At 54.5% G+C, this 14,360-nt stretch overlaps 1 protein-coding gene across 1 annotated transcript; it reads right to left on the bottom strand.

Moving 5' to 3' along the window:
* Window positions 1–2,564: 2,564 nt before the first annotated feature.
* MMP14 (matrix metallopeptidase 14) lies at window positions 2,565–14,259 on the bottom strand. The gene is made up of 10 exons (XM_036448677.2): window positions 13,910–14,259; window positions 8,677–8,825; window positions 8,306–8,428; window positions 7,636–7,940; window positions 6,746–6,907; window positions 6,323–6,480; window positions 6,021–6,159; window positions 5,746–5,896; window positions 4,968–5,083; window positions 2,565–4,590 (listed from the first exon to the last, which is right to left on the bottom strand). The coding sequence occupies exons 1-10, from the start codon at window positions 14,012–14,014 to the stop codon at window positions 4,259–4,261; spliced, it is 1,740 nt and encodes a 579-aa protein (XP_036304570.1). The 5' UTR covers window positions 14,015–14,259; the 3' UTR covers window positions 2,565–4,258.
* Window positions 14,260–14,360: the final 101 nt, after the last annotated feature.

The raw sequence follows: 14,360 nt of genomic DNA, 5'->3' as shown, positions 1-14,360 counted from the left end.
TGGGAAGTAATCAACCAAAAACCTTGTATGCATATATGCACAACCCATGGACACAGACAACCAGGGTGCTGAAGGCCTGGGGTGAGGGGCGGGGGGCAGACTGGAGGGGTCAATAAGGGAAGAAAGGGGACATATAACAATAAAGAATTACTTAAAAACAAAAAACAAAGATAAAAAAAACCCCCACATTGCTATGAAAGTTGTCTGAGATTTTGCTGTCTGTGGATTCTTCTAAGATTTTTACGGTTTCACATCTTACAACCAAGTCTTTTATTCACTTTTGAGTTTATTCTTATATATAGTGTAAAATGGCAGTGAAATTTCATTTTTTTTTTGCATGTATCTGTCCAATTTTCCCAACACTGTGTATTGAAGAGACTGTCTTGACACATTATATACTCTTGTCTCCTTTGTCAAATATTAATTGAGCATAATGGCTTGGGTCGATTTGTGTTCTCTGTTCTATTCCATTGGTCTATATGCCTATTCTTATACCAAAACCAAGCTGTTTTGAATACAGTGGCTTTGTAGTGTAACTTGATATCTGGTGTTGTGATTCCTCCAACTTTGTTCTTCTTTCTCAAGATTGCTATGGCTATTTGGGGTCCTTTTTTTTTGGTTCCATATAAATTTTTGGAGAGTTTGTTCTAGGTCTGTAAAATATGCTCTTGATATTTTAATAAGGATTGCATTAAATCTATAGATTGTTTTGGGTAGTATGGACATGTTAATGGTGTTGATTCTACCAATCCATGAACTTGGTATATTCTTCCACTTGTTTATATCTTACTATCTGTTTTTTTCAATGACCTGTAGTTTTCCAAGTCTAGGTCTTTTACCTCCTTGGTTAAGTTTTTTCCAAGGTATCTTAATTTTTGTTGTTGCAATGGTAAATGGAATTGTTTAGTTTCTCTTTCTGTGAGTTCATTATCGGTGTATAAAAATGCCATAGATTTCTGGGTGTTAATTTTGTATCCTGCTAGTTGCCAAATTCACTTATTAAACCTAGTAGTTTTTTGAAGTCTTTAGGGTTTTCTATGTATAACAACACGTCATCTGAATAATCACAGTTTTACTTCCTTTTCTCCAGTTTGGATGCCTTTTATTTCTTCTTGTCTGATTGCTATGGCTAGCACTTCCAGTACTATGTAAAACATGAGTGGTGAAAGGGGGATTCCTATTCTTAGGGAAATGGTTTGTTTCTGCCCAGTGAGTACGATGTTGCAGTAGGTTTGTCATATGATTTTTATCATGTTGAGGTATGAGTCCCCTGTTCCCACTTTATTGAGAGTTTTTACCAAAAAAGGGTGTTGGATTTTGTCGAATGCTTTTTCTGAATCAATTGATATGATCATATGATTTTTGTTTTGCAATTTTTTAATGTGGTTTCACATTTATTAATTTGCAGCTATTGTACCAGCCTTGCAGCCCTGAAGTAAATCCCCTTGGTCATGGTGTATGCTCTTTTTAATGATTTGCTAATATTTTGTTGAGGATTTTAGCATAAATGTTCTTCTGGGATATTGGCCTGTAATTCTTTCTTTGTAGTCTCTTTATCTGGTTTTGGAATTAGGATAATGCTGGCCTCTTAGAAAGAGCATGGAAGTATTCCTTCCTCTTGAATATTTTTGGAATAGTTTTGAGTATAGGTGCTAGTTTGCCTTTGAATGTTTGGTAAACTCTGTGAAGCTGTCCGGACCAGGGCTTTTTTTTTTTTTTTTTTTTTTAATATATTTTATTGATTTTGTACAGAGAGGAAGGGAGAGAGATAGAGAGTTAGAAACATCGATGAGAGAGAGTCATCGATCAGCTGCCCCCTGCACAACCCCTACTGGGGATATGCCCGCAACCAAGGTACATGCCCTTGACCTGAATCGAACCCGGGGCCCTTCAGTCCCCAAGCCGACGCTCTATCCATTGAGCCAAACCGGTCTCAGCCGGACCAGGGCTTTTGTTTGCTGGATGTTTTTTAAAAAAATTTTATTACTGCATCAATTTCATAAGTAGTTATTGGCCTATTCAGGTTTTCTGATTCTTCCTGATTGAGTTTTAGAAGATTGTATTTTTTAAGGAACATATCCATTTCATAAACAAGATTTATGAACCTCCAGCCAGACTCACCAAGAAACATAGAGGACTCAAATAAACAAAATCAAAAATGAAAGAGGTGAAGTAACAGCTGACCCCACATAAATACAAGGGATCATAAAAAAATACTATAAAGAACTCTATTCTAACAAATTGGACAACCTTAATGAAGTGGACATATTCCTAGAAAAATACAATCTTCCAAAACTCAAATCAGGAAGAGTCCATTGATTTTTAGAGAGTGTGAAACGAAGGAGGGGAGGGACATTGATGTGACAGAGACACATCATTTGGTTGCTTCCAGACGAACCCTGACTGGGCCGGGATCGAGCCTGCAACTGAGGTATGTGCCCTAGACTGGTATTGAACCTGGGATTCTTCAGTCTATGGGCCAAACTGGTTAGGACTCCCCTTTTCTCTTGTTCTCATAGCCACATCCCGTTTACCCTAGGAGAGAACTGAAGCCACACAAGGAATGTGAAACACCATTTATTTTTTGTGGAAAGGTTGAACAAGGTAAAAAATATCCTTAAAGGGCACTGACCCAGCCCCGCCCTGCAGGTTCCTGGGGTCAATGCCTCTGCCCCCCCCACCCCAAACCCTCCCCATGCCCCTTGTTAACAAAAAGGAACGATTTGAAGGGAATTCATATATAATAATTATAATAAAAATATACATTAAACAAAACAAAAAACCCAAACAAGACAAATTTAGCCGAACTGCCAGCACCGTTCATCCCATTCCCCCCCAACCCCCCCCCCCAATGCCCCACCCCTGACATCCCTCTCTTTTCACTCCCGAAGGGTCTCTCACTTTCTCAAGTCCCCAGTACCATGACCACCTTCGGTGGCTGAAGGAGACTTCAAATGGATGGGCTGGGGAAGGGGGCGGGATGAGGGGAGGGCGGGACACAGAAAGGATGGGCAGAGGGGTGGGGGCACCAGGAAGTGATGAGGTAACCTGACCAAGAAACAAGAAATGCTCAGGCATCTGCTCTCTCTGAGGCCTGCTGACTCGGTGCTCCTACCGCTGGGAGCTCTCTGCTCTCTAACTAGGTAGCTACTCTCTCCAAGGGCCAGCTGCCAGTCCCCAGACGTGCCATCTCTGCTCCTTTTCCTGGGCTCCTTCCCCTTCCCCTCTGTGCTCTCCGGTCAGAGGGAAGGCACGAGGCGGAGCAGGTGTGCCTTTCGTGGGCTCCTCCTCCAGCTCCGGTAAAACGTGCCTCCCCCAGGTGCGTCCACCCTGTGCGTCCCTAACGGCTTAGCCTGCTCCACCTCCAGCGCGTCACCTCCCGCTGTCCACTCCCGCTGAACCTCCTTTTGGTCCCTCTTATCCCCTCTGACTGCTCGGCCCCTGGCACCTGCAAGGTCCTTTCTCCGTGGCCTTGAGGCTCACCCCCAGGGCTCTGGACCGAGTCTCTTCCTACAGAGACACACCCCGTATCTGCACTCCCAGGCCTCAGCTCTTCCAACCTCGACATCCTCGTCCAAGGCTAACATTTGGGAGGGTAGGGCTGTCGGGGGTTTCTGCAGCCTCAGTTACCTCCTTAATGGCTCAGGCTCCTTCCATGAAGTTCTTGGGGAGCAGAATGAGGGGGAGAGGCAGAGCTTTCTGAAGAAGACTGATCCTCTCTGAACCTTCCTCCCCAGGTCTTACAAGGTGGCAATGTGGCCCCCATCTCCTCACCCTCTCGCAGGGTCTCCCCCCACAAAAGAAGAGTGGTGGGAGGCTGCCAACTGGGTACACTTGGGGGGCCTGCCGGGGCTGCAGTGCCCAGAGCCTCCTGAGGTCAGAGTTCAGAGGTTGAAGGTATGTCAGGGAATGGAAAGGAGCAGGTGACCCCATTTGACCTTTACCAGTGAGGTCTGAGGGTCCTGCCTTCAAGTGCAGAGCCAAGACATTCAGACGGGGCTGGACACATGCCAGGCTACAGGGGCCGTGGAGGGGCAGGGGCCGGAAGGGGTGGCCCCTGTTCAGCCCCCAGGGGACCGGTCTAGAGAAGAAGCAATGCCAGGGTTGAGGTGGGAGGGGCCTGCTGTGGAACAGAGGAGGGAGGCAGGGTGGGGGGAGAGCTTGGAGCGGGTGGGAGCAGCCCACCCACCACCATCTGCTGCCACTCGCCCTCAGAGGCCAAGTCCACGTGGTAGGAGTGGGTGGGCAGCGGTGGGGGTCAGACCTTGTCCAGCAGGGACCGCTGGCAGTAGAGCAGCCGCTTGGGGGTCCCGTGGCGCCGGAAGAAGAAGACAGCGAGGCCCACGGCCAGCACCAGCAGCAGCAGCAGCACAGGCAGCACCACCGCGGCCGCGCTCACCGCCCCACCGCCATCCTCGTCCACCTCGATGATGATCACCTCCGTCTCCTCCTCAGTCCCCCCGTCCGGCCGGCCCTCCGACGGGCAGCCCATCCAGTCCCGCAGGGCGGACTTGGGGTAGCCCGGCTCCACTTTCAGCTTCTGGTTGTTGAATTTCCAGTACTTGTTCCCCTTGTAGAAGTACGTGAAGACTGCAGGGGCAGCGGGAAGGTGGCCGAGAGGACACGGGTGGGCGGCACCCAGGAGACCAGGAGGGAAGAGCAGAAAGGAGACCCGTCAGGGTGGGGCTGGCTGAGTCCACCTCCCACCTCTCCTCACAGCAGTTTCCTCAGCTGGAAACGGGGTGATTCTAGCACCAGGTGGGAGGAGTGGTGGGCGCTATGGGGAAGCATGAGCCCAGTGACTGGCCCACGGCAAAGAAGAGGAGGACTGAAAAGTGGGAGCAGTCATTATCCCTGTCATCATCATTGTCATTATCTCCCCACAATGCCCTCCATCTTTCTTCTTCCTCTCTCTTAACCCGTTGTTCCGATCCTCCCCGCACAGACACGGCCCATGCCCTTCTCACCTTCGTCGCTGCCCATGAAGGACCCTCTGGGAGCCTCGGGAATGCCTTCCCAGATCTTGATGTTCTGGGGGTAGTCGTTCTCCACCGTCCTGAGCTCCTCGTTGAAGCGGTAGTACCTGGTGCAGAGGACAGGAAGGAAGTGGTGGACACGGGGCCCTTCCTCAGAGGGCAGCAGGACCCGGGACCGAGTCCACCAGTGAGGTAAGGGTGGTTGTGGCCAGGGGTTTGGGTAATGAGGGCCTGCAGCTGGAAGCAGCGGAAGGTGGGGGTGGGAGGGAGGGCCAGGCTGCAAGGAGCCACCGGCGGCCCTTAATGACAGTGCGAGGCCGCCGGAGCGGAGGCCTGGTGCCGGGGCAGGAGGCGTCAAATGACCAGGTCTGCAACGGTGACCCGGTCACTTCCCACTCACTCGGCCCCCAGTGGAGGCTGCTCATCGCTAGGCAACCACAGAGGCTCAGCCAGCTCCTTCTCCAGGGAAACCGCCCAGGCACAGAGTGGGTCTCCCTCCAGGACTGAAGGGATCTGGTAGCTGAGGACGCAGGCCTGGGGCCCAGGGGTTAAGGTAGGGGTGTCGAACTCTATCAGAGAAGGGGCCAAAATCTAAAATCCAGCCTAAATCGCGGGCCGAATGGTTTACTGAACAGTCATAAACTGTCATTGTGATGGAAATGCAGCGGAGTGCAGTGATGACAGCGCGGTGCGGGCCACATTGCAAGGCCTGGCGGGGCGGATTTGGCCTGCGGGCCTTGTGTTTGACACATGTGGGTTAAGGTCTTACTTGTTTCCCCGGAAGAAGTAGGTCTTCCCATTGGGTACCCAGAAGATGGCGGCATCAATCCTGTCGGCAGGCAGCCCTCGGCCCAGCTCCTTAAGGGGCTTGGGGTAGCCAGGCTCCAGGGAAGCTTCGTCAAACACCCAGTGCCTGTCTCCTGGGGAGACAGAGGGCAGGATGGAGGCTCCACTCGGTTTCCAGGGTCCGTGGAGGAGTCAAGTGGCATCTGCCCACCCAGGGGGACTCCCCGCACACTCAGAGACTAAGTAAGGCCTGGTTACCTTTGAAGAAGACAAACTTGCCATCCTTCCTCTCGTAGGCAGTGTTGATGGATGCAGGCAGGCCCCGCCAGAACTGGCCGATGGGCATGGGGTACCCGTCCATCACTTGGTTGTTTCTCACTCGCCAGAACCAGCGCTCCTGGGAGGCAGTCGATGTAAGAGCTCATGATGTCTTGTCACTTATCCTCTGATCCAGTTCCCAAAGCTCCCCCCCCCCCCCCCCCGCCTTAGTTTTTAGTCCTCCTGCTGCCATTTGTCACGGAGCCCTTGTGTCCTCCAAACCAGCCACACCCTCCTCTCACCTTGAAGACAAACATCTCCCCTCGGAGCACAGCCACGGTGTCAAAGTTCCCGTCGCAGATGTTGGGCCCGAAGGTGGGGTTTTTGGGCTTATCAGGGAAAGAGGGCCGGGCGGTGGTCCTGGGCGGAGGGGGCATCTTGGTGGGGCCCGACTTACTCCCTGGGGGCGGAGAACAGGGGGGCACTTCAGACTTGGCGGCAGAGGGAGGGGAAAGGACAGGCATGAGGGCAGACAACACTCTCGGGAAGGGGAGAGAGGCCGAGGCAATCAGCTGAGAAAGGACAGAAGAGGGGGACTGAGACGTGGGAGCAGACAGAGGCAGCATCAGGAGCGGGTGGTGGGGAGATGGGAAGAGACACGAAGGCCAAGCACACACAGACGAGGGGCAGAGAGGAAGGAGCAGAGGCGGGCACAGGTCACTCGCCGTAGAGCTGCTGGATGCCCCGGCGGTCGTCGTCGGGCAGCACGAAGTTCTCCGTGTCCATCCACTGGTAGAAGGGGGCCATGATGGCCGAGGGGTCGCTGGAGTGCTCGAGGCCCAGGGCGTGGCCCAGCTCGTGCACGGCCACCAGGAAGATGTCGTTCCCTGGAGGGAGGAGAGAGGTTAGGATGCCAGCCTGGGTCCCGCCCTGCAGGCTTCCGGCCTTCCCGTCAGAGGCGTTAGCGTCACACCCAGCCTGCCTCACCAAAGCCACCAACCCACCATGCTCTTCTGGGAGGAGGTGAGCAGGCTCGGGGACTAGATCCCGAGCCCACGAGACTTGCGTGAAGGGAAGCTGAGGTCTCTGTCGGGGCCTTTTCCTCCCAGGGTGACATCTGTCGGGTAAGCGGGTGATGGGGAGACTAGGAAGTCTTTGACCGAGAAGTCAATTATTGGTTGAGAGAAGGAACCACATATAAATAGTTTAAAACTGGATTTCTGCCTTAACCGGTTTGTTTCCGTGGATAGAGCTTCGGCCTGCAGACTGAAGGGTCCCGGGTTTGATTCCAGTCAAGGGCATGTACCTTGGTTGTGGACACACAACCAGTGGGGGTTGTGCAGGAGGCAGCTGATCGATGTTTCTCTCTCGTCGATGTTTCTAGCTCTCTATCCCTCTCTCTTCCTCTCTGTAAAAAAATCATTAAAATATACTAAAAAAACAAACAAACAAAAAAACCACACACAGAAAAAAAACTGGATTCCTGTTTTGTTGGAAGTCAGACCTGGAGATTTTTGCAGTCCCCTGTGGCCCTGCGATTTGGGGGTTTGAGGTTTTGGGGGGAGGTAGGAGAACCCTGTCCCGATGATCATTGAATAAGAGTCCCAGGGCTCACCATTCAGATCCTGATTCTCCACAGTCCAGGGCTCCGCAGAGTCAAAGTGGGTGTCGCCTCCGATGTTGGGGCCTGGGAAGTAGGCGTGTGCCAGGAAGCCACCCTCGCCGTCAAAGGGCGTGCTGTCGCCGTGGAAGCCCTCGGCAAACATGATCATGATGTCGGCGTGCTGGTGGCCGTTCTCAATGTAGGAATAGGGGATCTCTCGGAAGCGCAGCGGCGTGTGGCTCTCCCACACGCGGAACGCCTTGCGGATGGCCTCGTATGTGCGGTACTCGCCCACTTTGGGGGTGTAGTTCTGGATGCTGAGGTCCGGCCACGTGGGGAGAGGATGAGAGTTATGTTAGGATTACAAGGGACAACATTCTCCTTCCCAGTCCTCTCCCAAGTCTGAGTGAACTTGCTCAGCCACCACCTTTGCCACCTCAGGGTGCCTTTGCCTCAAGTACTGAGAGCTCTGGGGCCCTCAGGCTTTAGCTTTGTGGCCTGGGGTGTACCCCTTCTCCCTTACAGGCTGTATCTCTCTCAGGGTGACAGCGTTTTTTCTCCCCACGTCCAAGGATGCATCCCAGGAAGAGGCGAGTGTGGCAAGACGCCTCTGAGTCTCTAAGCACAACTGACAGGGAAGGGGAACCTGGTGTGAGGAAGGCCACTGGCCTGGTAGACTCACCAGAAAGTGATCTCGTTATGCGGCCATTTGGGGCCCTGGATGGCGTAGCGCTTCCTTCGAACGTTGGCCTTGATCTCAGCCCCAAACTTGTCTGGAACACCACAGCGGGGGCGCTTCATGGCCCTGGGGTGGTTGAAGTGTGAAGACGGGTCAGTATAGCGCGTGAAAGAGCAAGGTCTTTGGAGGACAGGGCGACTATCTGGCCCCAGGGTCGGTGTGAGGACGGTCAGGGTAAATAAACAGGCTCAGGATCAGCATGCGGCGATGAGGTAGAGGGGCACGAGTCAGGCGTTCAGGGAGCAGCTTCTAGGGTAGCTCAGGGTTTGGTCAGTGTGTGTCGGGCAGAATCCCTGCCAGGGTCTAGCACTTACTTCATGGTGTCTGGATCTACTTTGCCCGTCACTCGTAGACCGTAGAACTTCTGCATGGCAGCGATGGCAGCTGAGAGTGACTGAGGTAAGCGCTGTGTGTGGGTCCGCAGGTCCCCGGGGGGCAGGTAGCCATACTGCTGCAGCCAGGCCTGCAGGGAGAGGGATGTGGCTTAGCGCATCCCCACCGGCCGGAGGGAAGCCTCCGCCTCCTCCGTCAGCTGGCTCGCACCCCCGCTTGCTTGCTGAGGAAAGGGCAGTGAGCCTCCAGCCTGGCTCTGGCAGTGGGTCTGGAGGAGCTCCAGGGCTGGACCTGAATGCTGGCCCCGGCCCCAGTGTGCCTTGTCCTCTTGGAGCTGCAGGCCTCAGCTCCGGACTTTGGCTGCAGCGGTCTTCCTGGGAACCGAGTTTAACTGAGTTCTCAGGTGTCTTCTCAGGGCAGAGAGGGGAGAGGCTGAGGGCCTCCACTCTGGAGCCCGGCAGGAGGCCCTCATGGGAGGGGGATGCCAAGCCTCCAGGACTCTGATAGCTGAGAATTTTTAAAGAAAGGAGGGCAGAAAAAGAGCCTGGGCTGAGGCTGGCTGCTGACAGGGGAAGCCGGGGCCTCTGCGAGTGGTGAGAAGTGTGATGCAGCCGGAGCCAGGATCCTGCCCCATTTTCCATCCAAACGGCTCCTGACCTAGGTCTTGGGTCTTGGGTCCCGCACTATCCATTTCAGGATCACATAGGGGGAGTGAGGTGGGTTCTTGGTGCCTGTATTTTACTTCAGGTATGTGGTAAATGGTCCATAATTTAACGCTGACATATAAAAGCAGGGATGGGGAACATTTTTTTCTGCCAAGGGCCATTTGAATATTTATAACACTCATTTGAATATTTATAACATTCTTGGGCCATACAAAATGATCAACTTAAAAACTAGCCTGCTATTGCTGGCCAAACATTTAATTAACTCATCCCTAATGTCCAGGCAGGGCCAGACCAAATGAATTCACAGGCTTTTATAACCCTCACCCCTGTGCCTTAAAGTAAAGTTAGATTTTTGGTGTTTGATTGAAAGGACAGCTCTCGCTGGTTTTGCCCAGTGGCTAGAGCGTCACCTTGGACTGAAGTGCCCTGGGTTCGATTCCGATTCTGGTCAAGGGGACATACCTTGTACCTCAGTTGCAGGCTTGATCCTAGGCCCTAATCCCTGGCCCACACATTTGGGAGGCAACCAATCAATGTGTTTCTCTCACATGGATGTTTCTCTCTGTCTCTCCCACTCCTTTCCACTCTCTAAAAAAAGTAAAATAATAATGGAAAAATATCCTTGGGTGAAGATTAACAAAACAAAATCTGTAAAACCTCACTGGAAAAAAAAAAAAAATCAGCCTTTATTGTAAGAACAATGGAATATTTTCCTAAAGCCTGCAAAGTAAAATGAGCCAAATTATATACGGGATATGAAAATACTTGGATTTTCCTACAGGGAGATGCTACCCTGACAGCTGGTCATTGATCCAGTGCTGCTCTCCTAAGCAGTCCAGAGGGGCTGCACGTTGCCTGGGATGGGAGCTTGAGGCTACGGCTGTTAGGTTATTAGGATAAATCTCCATGTGGCCCTTCATTTCGAGGCACACGCCCCACTGATGAAATAGCACTCTTGCACAGGGGCTAGAGGTGATTCAGGAGCAACTGATTGGGGACCTGAGCCTGCAGGGGCAAGAACTGAAATAATGGGCCCAGCTGGTGTGGCTCAGTGGTTGAGCATTGACCTAGGAACCAGGAGGTCATAGTTCAATCCACACGCCCAGGTTGCAGGCTGGATCCCAAGTAGGAGGTACGCAGGAGGCATCATTGATGTTTCTTTTTTTCTTTTTAAAAAAATATATTTTATTAATTTTTCACAGAGAGGAAGAGAGAGAGGAATAGAGAGTTAGAAACATCGATGAGCTGCCTCCTGTGTGCCCGCAACCAAGGTACATGCCCTTGACCGGAATCGAACCCGGAACCCTTCAGTCCGCAGGCTGACGCTCTATCCACTGAGCCAAACCGGTTTCAGCTCTCCCTCTCCCTGCCTCTCTGAAACCAGTAAAAAAATTTAAAAAATAACTTAAAAAAAAAAAAAAAAGGGAGAGAGAGAGAATTGCAACATGGTTTTGGGAAGTGATCCCCCAAGGATGATGGAGGTAGGGCCTGAGATAGGGCCTGAGATGTAAACAACCCACCCTTTCCCCAGCCAATAGGCCTGGCCAGAGTCACCCTAGCACCACCTGCTCTGAGGGCTCCACCTCAGGGGTAGAAGGAGGAGTGAAGTTTAACCCCTGGTCCGCCAGAGGGGAGCAGAGAAAGGTGCTGCCGGCGTGGGCTGCTCTCCAACAGATGAATGCTTGCCTTGACCTGCACTGGCTGATGCCTCAGCCAATGCCTGCAGGAAGCCTGCTGTGGCATACGCCTGAGTGTGCAGGAAACTCTCTGTGCCCTTAGTCTCACCTGTAGGGTGGACACCAGGCTCATGACCTGGGTAGGAGTTCAGTTTTGTGATCTAAGCGGAACTGGAAGTCAGGAGGACTGAGGTCAGGCCTCCTCAACCCCCAGGAAGCCAAGCTGAGGGGAATTCTAGGACTGGATGACGGAAGGGTGGGTGGCAGGCAGTGGGGAGAATCCACAGCCAAGAGCTCTGGGGTAAATCCCTCCGCCTGATGAGTCTTTCAGGAAGGTAGGCAGATGAAAACATCGACGCCCACAACCTCCACCTCACACCCAATAGTTAAAAGTAGAGACTTAGTAAAAAAAAGGGCCATCCCTGGCGTCAAGGGAACTGAAAGGCCTGGAAAGGAGGTGCCCCTGCCCCATTGCTCCATGCCCAGGCTTTCTTCCCTCACAGGGGCCAGCTCTGAGCGAAGCAGGAACCACAGAGACTGGGATTGGAACCACAGAAGAGAGGACTCCTGTGTCTGCGGCTGGGTGGGGGAAGGGCTGAGTGCCAGACAGGGAGGAGAGGGCTGTTCTGAAGCTGGTGCAGGACTACGGAGGCCTGGAGGGCGGAACCGGCTGCCTGAGGCCCGGGCCACCCCAGCCTGGCCTGGAGAGGGAGCAACTATGTTGGGTCAAAGAACTCCGTTGGTTGGCTTCGTCTTGAAAACTGGCTGGTGGACAGTATTCCCCGAGGGGAGTGATTTTCAACCTTTCCCGTCTCATGACACACATAAAAATTTTGTTAAAATTCTGTGGCACACCACAAAATACATGGTATTTTTTGCCGATCTGACAAATAGGTAACATTTGGAACATTCACACTGGACGGCTATTGTTGTGTTGGCTGTTGTCATTTTTTTTTATTTGACAATCAAAGGGAAAGAGGTCAAAGGCCCTGACTAAACAGTCAGGTATTGCACGAGTTTTAAAATTCTTGCGGCACAACAGTGGGCCTCTGCATGCTGCAGGCCAGCTGAAAACTGCTGCCCTAAGGGAAAGTCAAGGGAACCCACCCCACCTTTGGCCTAGGAGTTGAGGGTGTGTGTGTGTGTGTGTGTGTAGCAATCGCTGGCTCTCCAGCAGGCTCTGGATGGGAGCCTCTGGCCTGCTCCTCCCTCCCTCGGCCTCCCACCCCTCCATAGCCCAGAAGCAAATGGTGGTTCTGATACTGGGACTGCCCAGGACCCACGTAAAGCAGAGGCAGGGCTGCTGCCCCTCCAGGAGGGGGCCTAATGGGGCAAGGGGTGGGAGAAGGCAGAGCCTAGGCTCCTATTGTGTTTTGTGTGTGTGTGTGTGTGTTTTTTAAATATATATTTTATTGATTTTTTACAGAGAGAAAGGGAGAGGGATAGAGAGAAACATCGATGAGGGAGAATAATTGATCAGCTGCCTCCTGCACACCTCCCATTGGGGATGCACCCGAAACCAAGGTACATGCCCTTGACTGGAATCAAACCTGACACCTTTTAGTCCACAGGCCGACGCTCTATTCACTGAGCCAAACCGGCCTCGGCAAGGCTCCTATTGTGAAGAGCTCTCCTTTCGGGCCCCAGATGCACACTTCATGCCTGGAAAGCGATGCCTCCTCCTCCTGGCTGGTGCCAGGATTGGCCACGGGGCAGATGTTCACACTCCCCGGGCACCCCCATCCCTACGGCCAGCTTTCCTTTCAGCCTCAGGACAGAGTGTGTTCTCTCTGGGGAGACGTTTCCTCTGGGGATGGAACCCGGGCGCCGGAGAGGTTGAGGAAGCAAGTCCTGATCCCCTCCCCCTCCCGGGGCACTTCCCGGCCCCTCCAGACCGCACCCAGGCACCCAGGCAGGGCTGAGTGGGTTGGGATGTCCCAAAATAAGAAGCTGATCAAATCCGTCTCCCACCTTCACCCCAAAATAAAAGGGAGAGAGAGGAAAAACCTCCTCAGACAACTCCCACGCCACTTCCTCCAGGCCGGGTGGGCCAAAGTCAGTGAATGGGTGTTTGGGGGGGAGGGGGGACCGGAGCCAGTGAAGACCTGTGTGGGCGCCCGGGCCCAGGCCCTCTCCCCACTTCCCCTTGCAACGTGCCCAGTCTCCGTGCAATTAACGCAGAAAAACAATGAACAAAAAAAAAAGGCCTGAAGGCGCGGAGGGAGGGGCGGGGGCGGCGGCGGCCCCCGCTCACAAGGAGAGCTTTGTGTGGACGGAAGGGCGGCCGGGGCGCAGCGCCGGGACCCTCGACGCCGGGGCTCGGGGGCCGCGACCCAGGGGGCCGCCCCGCCGTCCACCCGCGGCCCCACCTGGGCTGATGCGCGGGCGGAGGGCCGTGCCGGGGGCAGCGGGCAGCGGGCAGCGGGGGACCGGGGCGATCGTCCCGCCGGGCCCCCGGCCTCCCCCGCGCGGGCAGCGCGGGCAGGAGAGCGCGGGAGCAGGAAAGTTGCAGGAGCGGCCGGCTCTGGCTCAGGACGAGAACCGAGGCAGCGCGGGACCGGAGAGGAGTCCAAATGGTCCTCAGGCTCCACTGGCCCCGGAGCTGAGCGCGGAGCGCGGGGCGGGACCCGGGAGAGGGGCTGGCGTGGAGTTCCTCCCGGGAAGGGAGCGGGAGAGGCGGCGGGTGGGGGAGGAGGCAGGAGTTGGCTCGCCTGGGAAGTTTGGGGATGAGGAGGGGACGGGGAGGAGGGGTCCCGCAGGCCCGGCGCACACGGGACCTCGACAGCGCTCCTCCCCGGCGGGGCCGTCCCCGGGGACCCGGCTCGCCTCCTCCGCGGCCGCGGCTCGGGCAGGGCCGGAGGGTCACTTACTTCGGGGCTGAAGCTGCTCTGGGCCGAACCGAGGGCGGCGAGCGCGGCGGCGAGCGCGAGCAGGGGGAGCAGCGGGCGGCGGGCGGGCCGGGCGGCGGGAGACATGGTCCGGGCAGTGGCGTGGGCTCCGCGGTGGGGCCGAGCCTGGGGGTCGCGCCGCCTCTGCCTCGGACCCTTTGTCCCCGGGAGGCACCGGGTGCGGGGTGTTGGAGGGCTGTCCGCCCGGAGGAGAGGCAGTGGTTCCCGAGGGCGCCCGTGCGCTCGTGGCCTCTCCTCCGCTTTCTGGTCTTCCTTCTGCTTAGTCGGCGGACTGGATGGCGAGCCCTCTCCTGCTCTCCGCTCTGGTCCCTCCCTTTATCCCACAGCCTCTCCTCCCGCCCACGCCCCAATGCCCTCCTTTCCCGGTGCGGACGTGGTTGTTTCAGCCCGAATCCAATTACAGCCAAGAGCC

The sequence above is a fragment of the Pipistrellus kuhlii genome, unplaced genomic scaffold (genome assembly GCF_014108245.1).
Source record: "Pipistrellus kuhlii isolate mPipKuh1 unplaced genomic scaffold, mPipKuh1.p scaffold_m20_p_1, whole genome shotgun sequence".
NCBI classification, from domain to species: Eukaryota; Metazoa; Chordata; class Mammalia; order Chiroptera; family Vespertilionidae; genus Pipistrellus; species Pipistrellus kuhlii.
This window is presented reverse-complemented; position numbering and strand designations above follow the sequence as displayed.

What these genes read in the sequence shown, in the direction of transcription:
- MMP14 (XM_036448677.2), bottom strand. Translation starts at nt 14,014, where the DNA reads ATGTCTCCCGCCGCCCGGCCCGCCCGCCGCCCGCTGCTCCCCCTGCTC. An exon ending in GGAGAATCAGGATCTGAATG is followed by an intron (nt 6,908 to 7,635) that starts GTGAGCCCTGGG and finishes TCCTCCCTCCAG; the next exon opens with GGAACGACATCTTCCTGGTG. An exon ending in GGGCATCCAGCAGCTCTACG is followed by an intron (nt 6,481 to 6,745) that starts GCGAGTGACCTG and finishes CTCCGCCCCCAG; the next exon opens with GGAGTAAGTCGGGCCCCACC.